The 20863-nt window shown below is 41.9% G+C and overlaps 1 protein-coding gene across 1 annotated transcript; it reads right to left on the bottom strand.

Moving 5' to 3' along the window:
- Positions 1-154: 154 nt before the first annotated feature.
- Positions 155-18956, bottom strand: lcp1 (lymphocyte cytosolic protein 1 (L-plastin)). Its single transcript, XM_088913050.1, has 16 exons — positions 18850-18956; positions 12577-12664; positions 10706-10869; positions 9815-9944; positions 9558-9690; positions 8790-8871; positions 8128-8293; positions 7351-7493; positions 6160-6255; positions 4890-5085; positions 4463-4541; positions 4194-4308; positions 3360-3493; positions 2821-2944; positions 1665-1789; positions 155-982 (listed from the first exon to the last, which is right to left on the bottom strand). Exons 2-16 carry the CDS (start codon positions 12635-12637, stop codon positions 850-852), a joined length of 1881 nt encoding a protein of 626 aa, XP_088769176.1. The 5' UTR covers positions 12638-12664; positions 18850-18956; the 3' UTR covers positions 155-849.
- Positions 18957-20863: the final 1907 nt, after the last annotated feature.

Below are 20863 nucleotides of genomic sequence, written 5' to 3' on the forward strand. Positions count from 1 at the left end.
GACACAAGAGGCTTGAAGTATCAAGAGCCCTTTACTATATTTTCCTCTGACATGTTCGGTCAATATGTTTCTTCTGATCTGAATGCTTTGACAGACTGATCTATTCTGTAATGCTAGCATATCCTATACTTATAAAAAAGACACATCCCGCACAGTACATTAAATATTTTTATTAAAAGCTGGTAATACAGGTCACTTTTAACACCAACAGAAATGCTGCCAGGTAATATTCAAAAGACCTTCACAATTTCTCCTTCTAATATTGTAAACAATCTGTATTTTCATTCCGTGTCACTGAGCTTTTTCAGTTAATTCCCTCAAATGATCATTTATACTGCTGATGTTAGGAAGCTTTCAAAGAAAGATTCTTGTGCGCAATGCACGTGGTTAAGCAAATATCTTTTTTTGCTTTTTTTCAAAAACCTTATTACTATCTTGGCTGTACCACAAGATAATCACATGATAGTGAGCACGACAAAGATGAGAATTAATCGATTTGTATAGACTTCAAAAACTGTCAAGTGAGAAAAAGTGTATATATTTGGGTTTTTTTTTCAGCCACAAAGCACTGGATTATTATTTCAAAAATCTCAGATTATGTTATGTTGATGTTAAAAATGCTTCAAAGAGGAAGAGTGAAAACACTATTATCATTCTGGACGTGAAATGTCACGCTGCAGTATTTGCTCCTAATAACTCAGTGCTTCAGGCTTGGAGAGATGAGTGTAAGGCTGGTCATGTGTGTGCGTGTGCGTGTCCATAGTTCCACAGCGCGCGGTGCGAGTCGGGAGTGTGCAGGTGGCGCGTCGTCTGTTCCTGTCTCAGTGTGGGAGGGAGGGGTCCCTGCTCTCACACTCTCTTCATCCCCCGGGCCATGAGGCAAGCGAAGACCGTCATCACCATCTTGGGCTTCACCTCCACCAGGTCCTCCGGCAGGGCGTACACCCGGGCTCCGATCTTCCTGGCCATGGAGATGGCGTATCTACGGGAAAATCATGGGAGAAGACAAATCTGAAACTCTCCAAGGTCCACAGCAAATTGAAAAAAAAAAAAACAAAGGAAGAAATTAGCTACATCATAAACCAGCCATATTTTTTTGGAGATGAGCCACCCAATGGATATTATTTTCTGTCACTCTTCCTAATAAAAGTTTGAACTGGGTTCCAAGACGTTACTCTGCAAAGCTCCTGTTTATTAGCTCTTGTCTAGTTGTTAGTGTACTGATGAAACCAGATAACTGTCCCTGGAAGACAGAGAAATGGTCAAAGAGTGCTTTGGAATATTGTAATTCTCGTTCACCACCTCCTTCCTCCCTCCACCTGGCCTGACTACCATTACTGTTAAAACTTCACACTACTTTTTACAACAAAAGCTGACATCTCTGCACAAGCATTTTGTAATATGCTTGTAGTCATTATTTAAACAATAATTAATCAGTTCATGAGAAGGATGCATGTTTACTGTCAACAAGGTGTTAATACGATTAAGATACTAAAAATGGGCATATGATTTGGATTACAAATACAAACATGGAAATCACCAGTCTTCTCATAACTCACTGTAATTCACAAATGTCACAAATGTGCTGCTTGACGTGTCAGCAAAAGGATTTTTCCTAGTGACCCCTGGGATAAAAAGACATGACCCCCCGAAAGTCCACGTACTTGGCGTTGTTGAGTTTCTCGTCATCGGACAGGTCTTCAAACTTGAGGATGTCATATCTGATGGAGCCGGGCTGGATGGCATCAATCAGGTCCAGCACTGGCTTGCTGGTGGTTATCTGTCCATCCTGGAAGAAGAAACAAATGGTCAATTGAAAGATTTAGAAAATCGTATGCTTATTCTGTTATTGTTGTGCTCCACTGCGACAAAGACAAACTTTGCTCAATGCCGTAGCCATGTGTGCACACTAGAACCAGATAATCTTCAGAGCACTTTGCAGACTGGTAAAATTTGTTCCTCTGTTTCAAGCTCCACAATCACCCTGGTTAATTTTCCAAGAATATGCTTAAAATAAAATTATCCCTTAGGGGGTTACTCATTTGAATTTTGAGTTTGTTTTCTGGATCACAGGAAAGAATATAGCCAAAAATGCTTGGAATGTTTCTTGGCACTGTTTATCCAAGACAGCAAAATGACAGCAAAATTGTCATTGTTGAACGAAATACCATTTTGCACGTCTTCATTTTGAAATACACCACGCTGCACTGAGATATGGCATGCATTTCCATTATTAAAAGTTATTTTATCACCTTGATTTTGTCTTACTTGTGTGTATTTTTTGGTACTGCTTAGATTGTTACTTGATTGTTACTATGAACTGGCTTTTGTTAAATTTTAAGGAAGCTAACGTAGAGGATGTCATCTACAGCTCAATCCATCCATCTTCAGGAACATCTTCAGAACAGTAGGTGGCGCTGTTTCCTTTGGCGCACAATTTACAAACCAGCGAGTCACTATGGTGACACTGTTACAACAGGAGCTGAGCTTCCGATTGGCACTGTTTGTAAGACGAGGTGTATCTTGCCTAAATATTAAGCCTATTTTGGGCCTGTAGAGCCTAACCTACCTAAAGGTCTTCTTAATTACGTTCCCTTTGTCTTCCCCCTGCACATATGAAGGCAGTCTGCTTTATTGCATTTTAGAAACTCTTTTTCTTGTAAAAATTAGAAATGCTCATAGCAAATAACCGAAGACTGGATCAAACTTCATCATGCAACCAGTAACACACTAAAATGAATAAGGCTCAGAGAAGGTGAACTCAGAGGTGTGGAAGCTACTGCAATATAGACCAGGCTCTGGAGCTGTGAAGTTCTCTACCTTGAAGCCTGAGATGGAGGTGCCTTTTTCAGCCTGTGCCAGCGTCTCATTGACCCAGTGCACAATGATATCATCATTAACCTTCTGGCCATCGCCAATATCCTCCAGAATGTTCAGGGTGTACCTAAGGACCAGATCAAATCAATGAATTACATGTAAGAGTGGTTCCTTAATTAACACAGAAGGAAAACACACAAAAATGACTAAGAACGTTTTTTCTTTCCTTTACACTACATATTATACATAACATTGATCGTTAATGTAGCAGATCTCAGTACTAAACGTTTAGATTACATTCAAATGTAGCTAGTTATTAACTACTTATGCTTTTCTACCATTTGTAAAAGAAATACAAATACAGTCAAATTCTGTTCTGTCTTTATGGATGAGGTTACACTTACGATTTTGAGCTAGCACCGCTATATCTGCTTATATGCTAAAAGCATGTCAGGGCTAGAATTGTCCTGAGACTGGTGAAAGAAATGCAGAGGACATAGAACAACAAGCTTCACACATTGCTTGATGTGAAGTTAAGTTACCTCCTCATCAGCTGCCACAGTAAAGCCAGAGTTAACGTGCGGTTTCCTGCATTCAGGTCTTGTCCAGCAATCCCCACCAGTGAAAACTTGGCCTGGTTCTTCCCCAGCTCTATTGCATAATTGCAGTTTTCCAGCTTGCATTAAGAAAAAAGGAGATAGCCACCATCAGTCAAGACAAGAAGATCTGTCTGTGAGGCTGTGTTGCTGGGGGTGTTGTTGTTAGTGGAAAATGTTAATGGATTCCATTGAGTATGGTGGAGTAAAACACAACAAATGAGACTCTGAAGAGATCCATAAAAAGGCAGCTCCAAAAAAGATTCAAGTTCAGTGGAGAGCAGGGCACGTAGTTAGAAATTAAAACTGGAAAGTTTCAGGAACAAAAAGGCACCCACTCAAATTCAAATTCTTCAGCAATGAATGCCAGGACTCTGTTGTGTATATGCTACATGTCCGGCATCTGCTCTCGTGTTGAATTTATCTCATGTTCTTAACTTTAAAACCGTTTTAGACTTTATGAAATCATGCAGTCGCAGATATGGACCACAGAGAAACAAAAATGCTAAAAACGATGAATGTTGGTGCTATGCAAGGGTATGACAAGCCTCTCCAAGTGAAACTGTGATGCCACGTGGCCAGGCTGTCTCCCCTGTGCGTTGCTCCAAGCACAGGTTCGAGAGGGTGAAAGGGAGATGATCCCAGATGAATGCGAAGAACCTGAATTGTTGCATCAATGAATACCTTTCATTTTTGATGAACAGCTTTTTACCTTTTAGCATGGATACATGTGTGATGCCAGTGCTACAGAGTGCTGATATTTAGGAGTGCTTGTCTTACCTTCTTCATGTTTCCACCAAGTTTGGGGTAAGGGGGATTGTTCACCCTTCTCCAGTCCACTGGAACTTTAATCTTCTCGTACAGCTGGAAGATCACCAGTGCATCTGCCAGATCCCTGGAAAAGCGTTATAACAGCCACTCAGATCATCAATCACAATAAGACACAGCACATGACCTAGAAGGAAATTCAAGCCAGCCTGCACAGCTTTACTTTTTCTGTATCACACAAAATCAAACAAAAAAAAATCATTGCTGCTGCACTTGCTCACCCATAAAGGTGGTTGACCCGTGGATTTACGCCAAGAGAATTAATCCAGTTCCTGAATGTCCTCTCTTCCCTGGTCTCACCTGGGGATGGGAGAGATTGGAAATGCAGGTAGTGATAGTGTAGCAGTGTAGCACTTGGATGTTTATTTCAAAACAGTGTTCCATATTTCCTGCTGTGTGTGCTCTATATGTCCTGCTGTGTGTGCTGTATATGTCCTGCTGTGTGTGCTCTATATATCCCGCTGTGTGTGCTGTATATGTCCTGCTGTGTGTGCTCTATATATCCCGCTGTGTGTGCTGTATATGTCCTGCTGTGTGTGCTCTATATATCCTGCTGTGTGTGCTCTACTGCATATATCCTGCTGTGTGTGCTCTATAAGTCCTGCTGTGTGTCCTAGAGAAATCCTATAAGGACGAGACCACACTCACCCTCAATGCTGCTCCAGTCGATGTCCTGGTTCTCTGGCTTGTGCAGGGCTGGGTACTTGTTGAACAAGTTAGCGATGAAAGCCAGGTTCAGCTTGGGGTTTCCACGGACAACGTCAGTCGCCGTGACAAACTGCCGGCAGCCCAGGCGGTCAGCCTGCTCCAGCATGCACTCTGCTCTCTTCAGGTCCTCCTTTTCCTGAAAGAGCAGTCCACAGCTCACAGTCAGCTCTTCCGCTGTGATTCATGTGTTTCTAGCTGTGAGTTACAGAAATGTTTCTGCACCAGAAAAGTGCTAAAACAATGTGAATGAGCATGTACAGAGATGCAACAAAAATTGAAACCGTTATTTAATTTATTAATTTACTTTTTGATTGCTTGAATTTGTTTATTTATAAATATGTCTCCCATCTTACTTTAAAACATGGCCTTTCCCTTTTTACAGCGCTATTAATATTAGTCAGATTTACAACGTTGTGATCTCTGTGGTATAATATGTGTGTTCTGCAAAGTTGAATCTTTCCTCCTTCCTGGGACTGTTAGGTCCTGAATGTGAGCGATGTAAGAAATATTCATGCATTTCAGCGTGAAGAACATTGGATCTCAAACTCCAAAGAGCATGAAAACCGTAGGGAATCACTGGCTTTTTTCCATCTCTTTCCTCCAATCTGCAATTTCTTGGTACCCATCCACTCGACTGGCTGTGCAGCACCCTGAGCGCGATGGCGTGCTCTTGTCATAGTCTTCATACAAGAGAGTTGGTGTTGATTGGTAGAGTGGTGCTTCTGTCACTCACATCACTTCACAGGCACCTGGCTCATCACTGGGGTTACTATTGTTACCCACTATTATCTACTATTATCCTATATCGCATAAAGTGGATACCCCATCAAACATCATCCTGCCACCCAATCCTAGAGAAAATTCAGCCTCTACTTAATAACCACTCAGGCGATCTCATTTAATCTGGCAAAGGTCTTAGTATGTGCTGGAAACACCTCTCTTTACTTGCTAAACTTTTAGAACATTTTTCCAATGACTCTCTGTTGTGCACCATGCATGGCGATGGTACTGTACCTTAATATGCCATTCCCCACTCCATGCCTCTCAGGCTATATTTCGGACACGGCCCACTGTTCGGTACCTGTCTGCAAGCCAAGTGCTGCCAAGTACATCTGACACACACAGGGCCCGTTCAGGTGAATGTAAGGGTTTATACTTCGGATGGAGGGTGGAGTTTCATTTCCATCACTTACTAACACATCAAACTTACTCTGAGCCCCGACATGTCAATGGCTATAGGAGGGATTCCTTCATCGTCACCCTTGGGTGCAATCTGGTTGAGCAGATGGTAGTAGGCCTTGGAGTCCTTTAGACAGAAGAAAGACGGTGTCAGATTGCTGCGAGAGCATCCGCAGCACACTGCTTGTGCAATACCAGTTTTGAGTCTCCTTTTTAATGGAATATCTGCAAAGCCAATTTGCTAGATCCAAGTCAGTAAATAGAATATGACAGCAGCAGGGGAGACAGGTCAGCAGAGAAAATATGACAGCAGTAGGAGACACAATTTGTATCCCACACAAAGAACCTAGTTCCTCGTTCTCCTTGTGACTTTTAAAGCATGTGCATTTTTATGCAATCAATCTCTGTGACTTGAGTTTCCTGATTTGGGGCATGCTCATCAATGAAATCCTTGAGCAAGGAAGATGCATTTCCAAATCTTTTACACACTGAGAAACATTCCACAAAGCACTCTTCCGAAAGATAAATAAAATTCTGTGTTTGATCTAAATAATACTATTTACCTTCTGCACTCTTCATGTTTACTTTTGGTTATGCCACAAAACAGGAAATCTCACAGAAAGATGTAATCTGTCTTTTCAAATACAACACAGCTGTTTGCAAATCATTGTGCAACTCCAGTTCCTTCTTTCTTGCTCTTCCTCTGTGGCGCCGGTTTCCCCAGTAGAAGAACCAGCTATAATATCATCCTTGTAAATGCAGTTGTGAAGGCACGCTTTGCTGAGAACACATACAGTAAATGTGGGTATAAACGCTTTTATCTTTTAACAGGATCAGAGTAATGGTGTGTACTGACACACGCTGGATGTAGGAAGTACACTGCGCGGTTTACATTGGCAATATACATTTCCGTTAAATCAGCTCAGGAAACAATTGTCATGGCGAATCAGACACTACTTAACAAGTGTTTTATCTAGAAGATGGAATGAGATGGAATTATGAATATAAAGTTGTACCAACGGCTAATGTTGATGTGTGTTGCTTTTTGATGCCGAGAGGAAGAGCAGTGCTACTGTACGTCCACTGCTCCTGGGGTGGTTTCTGGGCGTGTGAGTGTTGTGAAGAGAGTTTTTAGAGAGGAAGAAACTCTGACACGTCGGTGGTCAAGGTGAAAGCTCAGCAGAGGGCTCGGGTGGGGACAGGTGTGCCCAGGAGCACTGACCTTGATATCGGAGGTGAAGTTGTTGATTTTGCCGACGCCTGCATTCTCCAGGTGGTAGTTTGCCCAGCGCAGCAGGAGCTCCTCAGGAGAGAGCTTCATCAGGTCCTCCAGGCTCTCTCCTTCTCGCAGCAGGGCGATGAGAGCTGCGCTCGCACACACACAAGACAAAGGTCAGTCGTCAGCTCTGTCACGAGGCAGTGACACTCCTTCGTCTCCTGACATGCTTATGGACGGACGCCATGATGCTTTGTAATGAGTGGGAACATGTCCAGGCATCATAGTGATCACTGAAGCATGCACAGTAACCTCAGCAGCTCAATACTAACTCAATATTGCAATTTCCATATCACACTTGTCGTGTTCAGACCTCCAGGTTGGTAATTTTGTGTTCTTGGGCCACATGCGCAAATCGAGCTACAGATTTCAAGACTTATGACATCAGGTTCAAATGTTTCACTGAGACCGGTCTTCCATTTTAGAGGAATGTTCCTGTGCAAAAGTGCAGCACCTTTGTTTCTGATTTGACCGGAAAGCAATTAATGGCAAAGAGTGCTTCAGGAGCGCCTGTTTACATCAGGTTTGAACTTGTGAGCACAAATCCATTATGTGGAGCTATGCCCTGGGTGCAAGTAAAGTTGCTAAAAGAGGAACTGCTTTCCTGAATCACCATGTACCTGTCAGGCACTGCATAGACCCTACATTGGTATCAGAGGATCATCATTCTCGACAGTGAGGCATGCTGTACCTCATGAATGAACGAGTGAACGGCTGGCTCACCCTCGTTCCTGCTGATCTCGATGTCCGCAAACAGCCCGATCTTGATGACCTGCCACAGCAGACCCAGCACCAGGTGGGGCTTGCCCTCCTTCAGGTCCTCAGCGCCGATGTTCACCACATGGCACCCGATGGCAGAGGAAGAATTCAGCGCCAGGTTCAAGTTTTCCTGCCAAAGAGAAGACCGTATTCCTTTACTCAATGCCCCCATGTACTGTTATGGAAAAGCAGTATGATGTAATGATGCAGTTAAATGACCCCTGTATTAGCTGACAGATATCTTCCAATGATGGCGGGGAAGTCAGAGACAATAATTTGTCGTTTCTTTAAAAATAAAATAATTCCATTGCGTTTAAGTGTGATACTGTATTACTGCTTTTCAATGAGCACTATGGTCACATGACGCAGTAAGAAACTAAAGATTTTTGCCTTTCAATTTATTTTTTTCCTTTTGAATCTTCTTTAGGATCACCAGTTCTTTTGGGACCCAGCTTATGCTCTAAATGGGCAACATCCCTGGTTGACACCTCACGAATATTTCATCTGGGATTTTCAAATTCAATAAGACAAGAATTGCTCCGGGACACCCTGATCTGTGCAATGGAGACCATACATCAAATCAATTTAAACCCACAGCATAATGCTGACAACATGAGGCAATTTACCTGTATGGTAAAAGGAGTGAGCTTCTTTTTGTTGATTGTTCTTTCATCAATGGTGTCAGGAACAGAGAGGTTGATCATCTTACTGGAAAAGAAAAGTGAGAGGTTAGGTAATGTGTAACAAGACATCAGTCTGGGATGGGACAAACAACTGTCCTAAACCAAACTGTTAAGTCTTAGTAAAATGGCACAAATTTCGTACCTGAGCCAATGACCAGGCTATGCCAGAGGACACATAAAAAAACTTTAATCATTAAGCCTCTGCCTTATTGTCTTTGTAATGACGCTGTTTGTAATGGTTGTGCACTATGAAACTCATATTCTTTGGGAATACAAAAGCAAGGCAAAATTAAAATAGGCTACAGACAATTTGATTTATAAATTAACTCATGACATACTAATTTATATTATGAAATATATTCTTAATTAATAAAATATATTTGACAGTATTTCCCTATATATATTTTGTGAAATTCCTGTTTTTACATTTTCGCAGTAATGTAGGTACTGTACGTCACAGTGTGTGCGCAGGAAGAGGTGAATACCTCAACCACTCCATTCCAATGTGGAAAGGGTGTAGATAGAGCTGTATAAGAAAGACACCCCACACCGAGGAATAAGAAAAGCACCTGATATGAGAACTTTTCTCCCACCTTCTCCTCTTCCTCGTGTTTCATTAAGTCATAGCTTAGACTACCCACTAGATGGCGCTGCACTGCCTGTTTAATGGTGCGGTTCAGCCAGGTGCAGGGGGCTCCAGAGACAACTCACCAGAGGACCAGCCCGTCCCCAACCGCACTGAACAGGTCGTCACCGTTGGGGTCCATGGGAAGAACATGCTGGCAGTCAGGGTCTTTTTCAAGCGCCTTATTTATCCAGTTGACAAAGGCGTATTTTTCTTCCTCTGCGGATAGAAAGAGGCGCTCTTAAAACAGGCCGACCCTCAAGGGGCTTGGCTCCACTTTGGTTGGGGTTCCTAAATGTTGCTGCCTCAGTAAGTCTGACCGTCCCCAAGCGTGCCTCCCTACCTGAGTAGGAGTGCTGTGTTCCCGCGCAGGACTGCTGCGATGTCCCTCCGACGGCGCAGATGCCCTCTTTCTTGTTGATGGCCTTCCTGAACGTCTTCGCCACCTCCGTGCTCTTCAGCCCGTGTACAACCTGCGGAGGAAGAGACGACAGCTTAGTGCTTTCAGTACACTGGGCCTCGAAATACATGTGCTCTGATGGAGAGACTTTTTAATAACTCAAAGCTAAGAGAGAGCACATCTGTGGCTGATACGATTCTATTTACTAATGAGAATCGATGCATTAAAATTCAAATTTTCCAATGCATGTATGAAGTATTAATGAATGGAACATAATCATGTTTAGTATATCACTGGAGTGCGATGCAATGGGTGGCAAAGTGTAATTAAGCACACCTTTCCCCATTCTGTCCTCGCAGAACCTCTTTCTACATCCGAGTGCTGTTCTGGTTGGCCCTACTTGTGGTACAGCTGAGGGACAATCTGTGATTTTAAATGCATCTGTTGGCAAAAGAGCCCCCTTGTGTTGAGGAGCAGACTGTAACATCCCAGAGCCTGAGCTCTAATACAACACATCATACCCATCGCTATCACCTGGTGCTTTTGAAAAAAGGCCATAAAGACTTGGGGAAATTTCTGAAGTAATCACTTCAGTTAAAATAATACTGGAATTTCCAATTTGCTGGGTTCATGGTATTGTTCTTTTCTAGTATTTGCAACAGCGATTTAGTCCCTCTTGTGCAGAAAGTCTATTACATTCCAAAAAGTTGCAAATGTAGGCAACACACGCTCATTCTATAGCATTTTCTCAACCGGACAGTGCCAACCTGACTCGATAACCTGCTCCCAGCTTGGGGCTCTCAATTTCCTTCTAGACGGACACTTTCAACTCACGTTGATGAACTCGTCAAAGCTGATTTGGCCATCGTTATTCAAGTCCCCAGTGGCCATGAGGTTCTGAATGATTTCTCTGATTCTATACCCTGGCAGGGGCAGGTTGGCTGCCTTGAAGAGGTCATTGAGCTCATTGGTGCTGATGTACCCATTGGAGTCGACATCTGGATGAGAGGGAAATCGGAGATAAGTGAAGACCTGCTTGCAAGAAGAAAGCACTTTGAAGGCAATGATGAGTGTCGTTTGACAGACTTGCACAATTTACTGGCCATCAAATAATGTGAACAACAACTAAAATATAGGCATTTAAAGTCATTTAAATAATAACCCATTTAAAGCATGATCATTTTAGTAAGTCTTTGGATTTGTAGACACAACAATAACATCAGAGAGTCATTGTTTTTCTCCAGAAACACTCATTTGAAACTGGTAAGAATACACAACCGATGAGGGCTGTTGATTTCACTCCACCATGTGTTTTTGAGTGAGTGTGTGACAAATGTCCATTGCACAAATAGAACCTTTAGTTCAGGTGAGGAACTGCAAAGGAACAAGTAATAGTTTTATTCCATGCTGAAAAGACAAGAGAGAAGACACAACGTTTCGGCTGTGAAGCTGTGTTTTCTCTCTTCTCTTTTCAGCATAGAATAAACCTATTACTTGTTCCTTAATAGAACCTTTATCCTTTCTACAGCAGACAGAAGAAAAACATGTAGCCAAAAAGGAACCCCCCTGCGAGCATATTTTCATTAACATTCGAAGTGACTTTGAATTTTAATTTTGCAACCAGGGCTGATCATATCTAAAATGTTCAGGGGCAGCTCTAAGGCTCACCACATCCTGTGTGAGAGTAACAGTGAAAACAGACAAACCTGCAGATGGTAGTGATGTGCTGAGCTGACACTGAACCTGGAGCTCAGCATCAGTAGCAATGCTATCTTATTAATACAAGTATGTTTCAGTATATTAATACTGTATGTACGTATAAAACATACTTACCGAACATAATCTGTTTAAAGTGCCCCATATCAGTTATACACACATTAGGTATGTGCTTATTTGACTACATCTTGTTTTTTGGAAGTCCAGATATTAGCTGACACAATCACCACAGATCTTCTTTACTTGATGATACTGTATGTGTGTGATTGAGCAAAACTCTAACTGAATTCTAGTTTAATTCGAATTGAACTGATCCCGTGTCTCATTGACATATGACGACAAATGTGCAGCAGCCTGGCATCTTCGCACAACGGATTAAAGGTTGTAAAGAGCGTCAGAGCAGAAAGCAAGCACCAAAGGAAACACTTAGAAGTCATGCTCATGTTGAGATCCTGCATTTCTTCTCTGTATTGCTGTGTTTCAGCACTTGTTGATTTTTTTCTGGTACTACCCGCTGCATTTTTGCAAGCACACAAAGTATCTACTGCTGCTGTTGCTACTACTAGTACTTCTACTAGTACTAGGCCGGAAGCGCAGGGGTGCAGTGGTGGGCAGTGCTGCCTTGCTGTGCTGGGGCCCTGGGTTCAGTTCCAGACCTGGGGTTCTATCTGCTCGGTGCTTGTATGTTCTCCCTGTGTTTGTGTGGGTTCCACAGCCCAAAGGCACGGCTTCTATAAACCTTTGCCCTCATGCAAGCGCGTGTCTGTGTCTGCCTGGGTCCTGTCCAGGACGCCCCCTGCCTTGTGCCTGTTGCTTGGCATGACAGGCTCCGGCTCCCCCATGTCCCTCTGCTTGCTGAGAATAAAAGTAGCAATGTGCTGAAAACGAGCAGGAATGGATGTTGAGCACTTCTTCATGCGTCAGGCCTTGCGCAGAAGCAGCTTGCAGCCCACGGCTCAGAGGGGACTGTAAACAGTCCAGTTTCTCACCAATCTTTGAGAAAGCTTCTCTCATCTCCTCCATTTCCTCCTGGGTGATCTGGGCAGCCATCTTTCCACTGGCTAATCAATCAAGGACCTGGAATGACACCATCTAGCTGCATCACATCGTAGTTCTCTTAAAACATGCTGGTTATTTGGGGGTTCTGTTAAACTTTATATGGCGACAGTGGTACTGTAAAGATAGTTTTATTGGATAACAGAATTTAAATAAGCACAATAGACTCGATTATAGACCTGTCGTGGACTTGGGCACGTGATGTGCTGAGCTAGCAGTGTTTTACTCCTCTCAGTGTTTCGCAGTCCAATGGTCTAAGATTGCCCCTTCCTGGGAGAATGGAAAGGAACCACGAAAAAGCTTTGCGATTTAGAAAAAGCCAATTAAATCTATTTTTGGTGACAATAATATGTCTTGCATCAGCAATGATGAAAACAATTCTATCATTTTACTTGCACAGTGCACGGCAATTTCTAAAAGATAAAATCCAAACAACTTATCCAACACACAAAAGAGAGTTCTCCAGTCCCTTTAAAAGAGCAGTTCCTTTTGGGCTTCAAAGAAGGACAGTTATTTTTAATCTGGAAACTTCCTAGCACATCAAAAGAATGGTTGCTCACTTGAGAACAGTAAGGCTCTTTACTTCATGGCATGTAGTCAGAAGTTCCCCTTGAGTTTCGTTTTGAAACTTCCTCTAAAGCGCAACTTCTGCTTGAGCGGGGTTCTTCTGCAACTGTTCTCGCATACAGCGAGAAATAAATTCAGCCTGTTTTTATGGATAAACATGCTTACACAGCTCTATGCCCATAAACCCAATTCGTCCCACATTCAACCAAGCTGATCTGGACTACACTGTTGGTAGCAACAGGGGGATCAAAACCACTGGCTCCTCTTCCACCATTTGAAACTTGTTAGATGCCCTGTTAGACAGGCAGTCTCTTCGCTCTGCACACTACAATCGTTACACGTTCTCTACAAATTGTGCTACCAAGCAGTATTATAGTATGTTTCTCTTAGCAATAGTAGTAATCCTGTTCACTACTATAAATATCATTACCACACAATAAATATGGCACATTAAAATAATTCAATGGTAAAGTCATTTTATATCTGATATGAGGTTGCTAATTGTTGTCTTTGCATATAAAGGATGGTGGATTCTGATGCACACCGCACAACAACATTTTCACAACTTTATATATACAGTATATAATGGTAACCAAAACACTCTGTGGATTAAAAACTGAAATCAGTCCAAAACTGAAAGCAGTCATTTAACCTTGCAGCTTGTACTGTAATTATCGTTAGCAAAGTCAATGGTATCTATGCCCCGTATTAGGAGCGAGATGGTTTTATCATGTCAAAGCTCTGCAGTAATATATTTTCTTTCATGCTTTGTCGGAAATGACTACAACCGAAAGAGTAAGCTTTCTGATTTCAGCATGCTGCTGTTCCTCTATGCACTCTATAGATTTTTCGAGTCACACTAGTGAAGCCACAGAACCGCTGGGACATGCTGGGCTGACAGGAAGTGATCATGCAGTTACAGGAAGCAGCCATTTTAAACTGAAATTTCTTTATGTGCCCCTCAAAATGTGCTTAACCACAAAGGTAAAAAAAACCCTGATGCGGTACGCAAAAAACAAGATTTCATTCGAGAGCTCAGATCATGATCATTGCATAGGCTTCAGTGTTGTTTTCTTCTGCAAACACTTTGAAACAATAGGTGGCTTGAGAGCACTGTGACATCACCTTTTTTATTTGGAGACATACAGTATGATTGACATGCAAATACAAATACTTTGCTCCTGATTGCACATCAGGAATGATGTGATAAAGAAGATGAAAACTATAATAGAAAAAGAAAGAAGACATGCTCATTTGCTATTTGCATTTGGAGAAAGATATACAAAGTAGACTTAGTGACACAACGTTGTGTCCTAAGGCACAACGTTGTACCCAAAAATATTCATGGGTGCCACTTTGTGACATGTGCTTATAGGATTAAAAAAAACACTGCCCACATCCTTATAAAGTGAGAGGAAGGCAACAATGCAGTGAAGGCACACCTCTTGAGTGACCCTTTCTGAGAATGGGAGATCATATTTCATCTTCCCTTCTCACAACCATCTCAGAACTTCACCACAATCTTTGGGAAACATCCACCCGAGCAGCCTCTTAGAATGAGAGATGTGGAAAAGTTTTAATTTTATTTATTTTATTGAGCTTTTTTTTCTAAAGAAAGGACAGGGATATCCATAGGAAATTTTCAGTTTTGTAATTCCTTCCGGTGTCTCAAGAAACCCATTTCAATGACTAGACTAGGTTTCCAGTTCCTTAGGACAAACTGAGCACACGTCCATATAGCTAATCTCCCCACAGCACAGATGTTGAATATGCTGTCTTGTTCCTCCTGTGATACAGGCTTATGTTTCCTTTCTTTCATTCGGCAGCCCATTCCAAGCTCTGCTACTTGGAGACAGTCTCTCGCGCCTGAAGAAGGCTCCACAGCTGAAACGCTGTGAGTCTCTTCTCTATTTTTCAGCGTGGAATGAACTTTGACTTGTTCCTTTGCAGCCAGCATGCCCTGAAGCACCTCCCCACACGAGTGGCTTGAAGCTGTTGTTGGTGCCTTACTGCTAATACGATGATATGGGTGGGACACCATAATATGGCAAGAAACTTACTGGAGCCCTTTTGGGAGAAGCACCTAGCTGAAAGGCACAAGAGCCTCATCTGCCCTGGGAACTGAGAACAGCAAGGCCTCACAAGGCAAAGAACAGCAATTGCTGATAAGCAAGGCCTCACATGCATGACATTGGAAGCCAAGCAAGAACACAGACTTTCTCTTATAGACCTTAGCTCAAACCCCTAGTAGCACTTCATCTGCCATACTTTCATGTTCTCTCCTTGAGGACAAAAGGCTCTAGCGGCAGAGATTCGGTGTTCCTGAGATGGTGTGACACGTCAGTGTAAGGGATGCCATACCGTAAGCAGGGGAAATTAAGATTTTTCTTGAAAGAGCCATCAGTCTATAGGCAAATGCTGGCTTCTGTCTAACCCCATCATTTTAATTTGTGGTCAGAATACTGGAATCACACAGTGCAGTTCTTCTTGATAATAAAGACTGCTTCCCCAAAAATGTTCACCACCACCAGAAAAAGAGCTGTCAATTAAAAACTCAGATAGTTGGGAGTGCTTCCTGAAAGCATATACACTTCTGACTTGGAAGAATCAGACTTTCTGAGTGTTATTCAACAATCGGACACCTTTGCTAATGAATAAAGAGAAGGTTGTTGTCCAGTTCTGATTTCTGATAGGCACTGTTTACTCTCACTGACTATGGGCTGCAGTTTGCAATTGCAGTTCATAAACCTTGGGTAAATAATCTTCAGGAATTATCCCTGAAGCTCTTATTTTATAAGGATCTTGAAACAAGGCATCCCGAGGCACGTGCATGGATCCCAGGTGTGCTGGCAGACTGGCCAGGCGGTGAGGTTGCCATCACTGACACTGAGAATTCTCATGGCCAAATTGAAAAGGTGACCAATTCCAGTGGTAAAAAACTGAGTACTTTTCCCAGTATCATTATATCAGTTCCCTACTGCCAACTCATTTTCCTCTAGGGTAATAATACTTTTCATTATTACCCTAGAGGAAAAAGAACAAAAAAAATGAACCGCGGCTTTCTCAGAAAAATCGAATGCATATCCAGAGATGACAAAGGGCAGATCCAGTTTCTTTCCACCTGTTTGGTTCATTTGTCTTAGAGTTTTCACTATCTTCTTCTGCCACATTTTTCCATGGATTTCGTTTCACTGCCCTTTTACTGCCATTTACTTTGGTTTACTGCAGCTGGTCTTGGCACAGCACCATACTAAAATCACCACAGTGGACCACAGTTCCTCATAAGTGAAAACCTTTTCCCTAGTAGTTAAGTGTCAACGTAGGTGTTATCTAGGAATCAAGGAGGTAACAGTAATAATGTAAGGATCCCCTTTCACACACCATTTAAAATGCGGAACCCTGGACTGTTTTGAACATTCCCTCATCAACTCATTTAGCCCAAATCTCCCCAAATCTCCCCCAGTCACTGTGTGAATCATCTCCTGATCAGAATACCCGTAATGTAATAAACGAGGGGTCTGGAATTAGTTTGTTACAAAGAATAAACTGAAATAAAACTAAAAATAGAACATACTGCCAGGTTTCCGTCTGTATTTGTCACACTGCCCCAGTAAACAGTTCACCAGCTGTGAGGTAGAGGACATCTAGTCAGCCTAATAGCACTAATCTTTACTCATCTTTACTTCCTTTATAACCATTCCAATAGGAAAGTCCCAAAGTGCCTAGAGATCAAATACAAAAACTTCCCTTTATCATTTTCTTTCAGCCCAGAATAACTGCCTTTCCAGTCGAAATGGGTGATGTAGACATCAGGACATTTTATGTCAATACCCAGCTTTATCACTGCAGTCCTATGTTTTGTAGATCTAAATGCACGCAGAATCTTTTCTACTCTTTCCTAACATTGGAATGGTTCAACCGGAGTTGGGCAAGGCCTTGTTATCAGTTCCTAAGTGTCCCCTGAAAAGGGGAAAAGGGAAAAGAAGACTTTACTGGTCATGTCAAAGGTGTTTAGATGGACACCAGAAATCTGTTCTGCTCATGGAGCACATCTAGTTTAAATCTACATCTTAAGACTTCTTATGTATACTGTGCTGTGCATGTGTGATACTTTCAATGCTAGTTCTGAGGCAACCTGAATGCAAATATAAAATCTACAAATCAATCAAGGTTTGCATGGGATGCTGAATGTAATAGGATGTTTATCGCTATTGTCCTTTTAAGAGTCTCTTCCTTCCCCCAAAGCAAATCAAGTTAAACGCAGTGGAAGTGAAGATGTGTGCTTTAAGCTATTAAACTTGTCTCTGTCCACTAAAAGCCCCAGTGCAGGCAGTGAACTATAAGAAAAACTCATGACCTCATGTGTTTTATAAAGCCTCCATATATAAAAGGGATTTAATAGTGCCTGCAGTATTTTTTATGTTTAAGTCATTAATAAACATGAACATACATTTTTTTAAAATTGGTAATATTGAATCCATTCCAAAATGACAAAACAATTTAATGGATTTACACTTTCAATCTTCATTAAAAGAATAATTCTGTTTGTTAAAGAGAGTTTAGTTTAACCGAAATACTAACACTGTCATTGTGGAAGAGCCCAAGATCACGTCTTGGCTCCAGAACTACTGGGACAAGAATTTTGTTGAGTTAAATAGATTAAGAACACAAGAATGGTTACAAACCCAAATGAGATTGGACCCAGCTAACCTATTTGGTAGTAGTTGTTCAGTAGTTCGACGGCTTGGCTGGGTAGCTTGCAGAAAACCAGAAAACCACAGCCCTTATTTGTCAGAGGTGGGATTCAAACCCACACTTCCATCTGGAGACCTGGACACCCAGTTTTCAAGAAGGATCCCTAAACTTTGCATCTGATGCCTTCAATGCCTCTACCACATTGCCAACCCGACACTTACAGAATAAAACAGTTTGACTGCTGTTAGCCTCCATCAATTGCATTGGGCATGACAAACATATCAGTCACTTTCATAATATGCTCCCAGTCCTAGAGTCCTACATAGACGTTTGGAAAGCTTATTTTATTAAACAGAAAATTGCACTTCAAATAGAACAGTTACCCAGATACAGTCTTTTAGTAAACTGCAATTCATCATTTCTATTTTTAAAGGCATTACTCAAATGTAATTTGGTCACTGTTTTGTAGTTGAAAACCATTGCTGTGGACTGAGGAGCTCTTACCTCAACACATTGGCTAAATTGACAACCACAAAAGCTTTTGAAACCACATATGTTGCTCACAAGAGCACACAAGAAGAAGCCTGCCAGAAAGTTGACCACAAAGGCTGAAAAACCCTTATAGAAATTAAGAACGAAATAATGACATACAGTAACAGCAGCACTAACGTTTGACTTCAGTGCTGTACATTCAAAGAACTGGTTCCACGCCCTTGCACGACAAAAGAAAAAAAAATCAGGCAATGTGCTTTTCAGCCGTTCACCGTTTCAAAGTGTGACCACAAGCTTCCTGTTCAGCTATCTGCTCCACTTAATGTTCACAGTTAACCTGCATGTCAATAAGCACCTAAACTCAATTAACAACAAGCAGAACACAAAACACTGGTCCAGACAGCACAGCCCATCTGGAATCAGGGAGCAGGCTGTAGGCTTTAGGAGGTTACCTGGTTTCAAAGAGCTGGTGTGGTTCTCAGAGTGCAGCAAGACTCTCTGTCTCCCTCACTGCTTGACAGGCAGCACCGCCACTAAAAGTAAGAGCAACAGCTAATCTACTCGAGCTAAACAGGAAGGAAGCGACAAGTGACACATCACTTACAGAACTAAAGATTTTTTCTCTATATAAGGTAATATGGGTTTCAGAAGCAAAGCTTTCCATACTTTGTATTAATATTTTAAGCATTCTAAAACATCTTCTACAGTTTGTCTGCTGGCGCTTAGCTTTATATTCTGGTAAATGGTAAACGGTTTTTAAGGGCCTATTCTTTAAAATTCACCACATTTTATAGGGCTCCCTTCAGTGGGTCGAGACACTTACATAAGCATATCAGGGCGGTGCCAGCAGGGGAAGACGCTACTCGTTGGAGACGATTTTATTTCATTTGTTTAATAAAACTGTTAATTAAAGAGATTCAGATATACCACCTGTGCACTGTGTTACTAATGGAATAACATTTCTGAAGACATCTGTATAAAACATACAGATCACTTCAGTAAATCTCATCCCAATGTATGAATAGGAAACAGGGGACACACTATTACTGTACTGGACTAATCGCTTTAATATGTAATAATGTGTAATATCACATTTCTAACTGTCATGCAATGAACTAGCAATTCTACAAATTGTACAGCTAGCAGAATTATACGTGTGCTGGACAACACATCCATCGCACGGGAACAGCACACTGTGAAAACAAAGAACAAATGAAAACCTAACTATTGATGTGTCTTCTGTTTTTCATTCCAGCCCCATGACTCTAATAATTTATTTCCTCGCATAGACACGTGTACACAACACACACTGCAACAACAAGCAAAAAGAAAACGGTGAGCAAAGAGTGAAACTGTATCATATGATATGTGTTGAGAGCTCTAATGGATGTGGACAGACGTGGTATTCAGCAGAGTGAGAAAACCTGAAACAGCAGATCAGACATCAACGGCTGGACTGTACACTCATCAACAATACTGTACTATAGGACTCTAATATACAGTACATAATGTACAAATTCACTGTACTTGAATTACAAATCTAAAGTTGGGGATGATATTTGATCCAGGATCGACGTTTGACCCACATGCACGAAATACTGTAAGGCTAGAATTCGCCAGAATGATGACCAGGTCTTTTGCCAGTGATCACTTTACTCCTGTCCTGGAGTCCCCACACTGGCTTCCCATCAATTTTTGTGTTGACTTCAAAATCCTCATGCTCACCTATAGGCCTCTACATGGCTTTTTACCTCAGAACCTGCTGAATCTATCACCTACTCCCCACCTCACAACGTTCGGTCCTCTGACGCTGGTCTCCTGTTTGTCCCCCAAGCTCGTTTACATTTGCCTTCACCTGCTGCACCTCAAAGCTCTGAAATTCTATCCCTAAGGAGACTCGAGACCTACTTCTTCAGAAAGGATTTCCTTTCACCGGTGTCTTTGTGCCCCTTTGCATCTTCTCCTGCACTCTGTTTCCATGTTTTTATTGGAGCTAATTTGATCTCCTACCTCTGTTAACTCTTTTTTGTCCTGTAATGCTCTTTGAGAAGCTGCTTTTAAAGCTGCTGTACAAACTTTTTAAAAAAAAATATTATGATAAATCTGGCCTTGACATCATCTGGAAATCCACAACCCTGTGCCCTTGAGTGTGCAGACGAACCTGACAATTCACTCACTGGGAGCTAGGGCAGTTCACAGACGACAGGAGCCGAGAGCAGACGAAGAATTTCTTAGGGGATTTGTGGGGGAATGTTTAAGTCAGTACGTGAATTCTGGACATACCGAAACCTGTTTCAGTACCTTAGATCCGGTTTTATCTCATCACGTTTTATGCTTTTTTGACCACGCAGTTAAATAAAATATTTAGACCAACTACATAAGCAAGACCTCTGGAGGTACAGCGGGCCCTGAAGGAACTGTGTGTGGAGAACCCCAGTTTTGCCCAGCAGATTATTAACCAGCCCA

This window comes from Atractosteus spatula, chromosome 4 (genome assembly GCF_055471065.1).
Source record: "Atractosteus spatula isolate fAtrSpa1 chromosome 4, fAtrSpa1.hap1, whole genome shotgun sequence".
NCBI classification, from domain to species: Eukaryota; Metazoa; Chordata; class Actinopteri; order Semionotiformes; family Lepisosteidae; genus Atractosteus; species Atractosteus spatula.

What these genes read in the sequence shown, in the direction of transcription:
- lcp1 (XM_088913050.1), bottom strand. Translation starts at nt 12,637, where the DNA reads ATGGCTGCCCAGATCACCCAGGAGGAAATGGAGGAGATGAGAGAAGCT. An exon ending in CGGGTCAACCACCTTTATGG is followed by an intron (nt 4,309 to 4,462) that starts GTGAGCAAGTGC and finishes ACGCTTTTCCAG; the next exon opens with GGATCTGGCAGATGCACTGG. An exon ending in GAGAAACTCAACAACGCCAA is followed by an intron (nt 983 to 1,664) that starts GTACGTGGACTT and finishes ATTTTCCCGTAG; the next exon opens with ATACGCCATCTCCATGGCCA.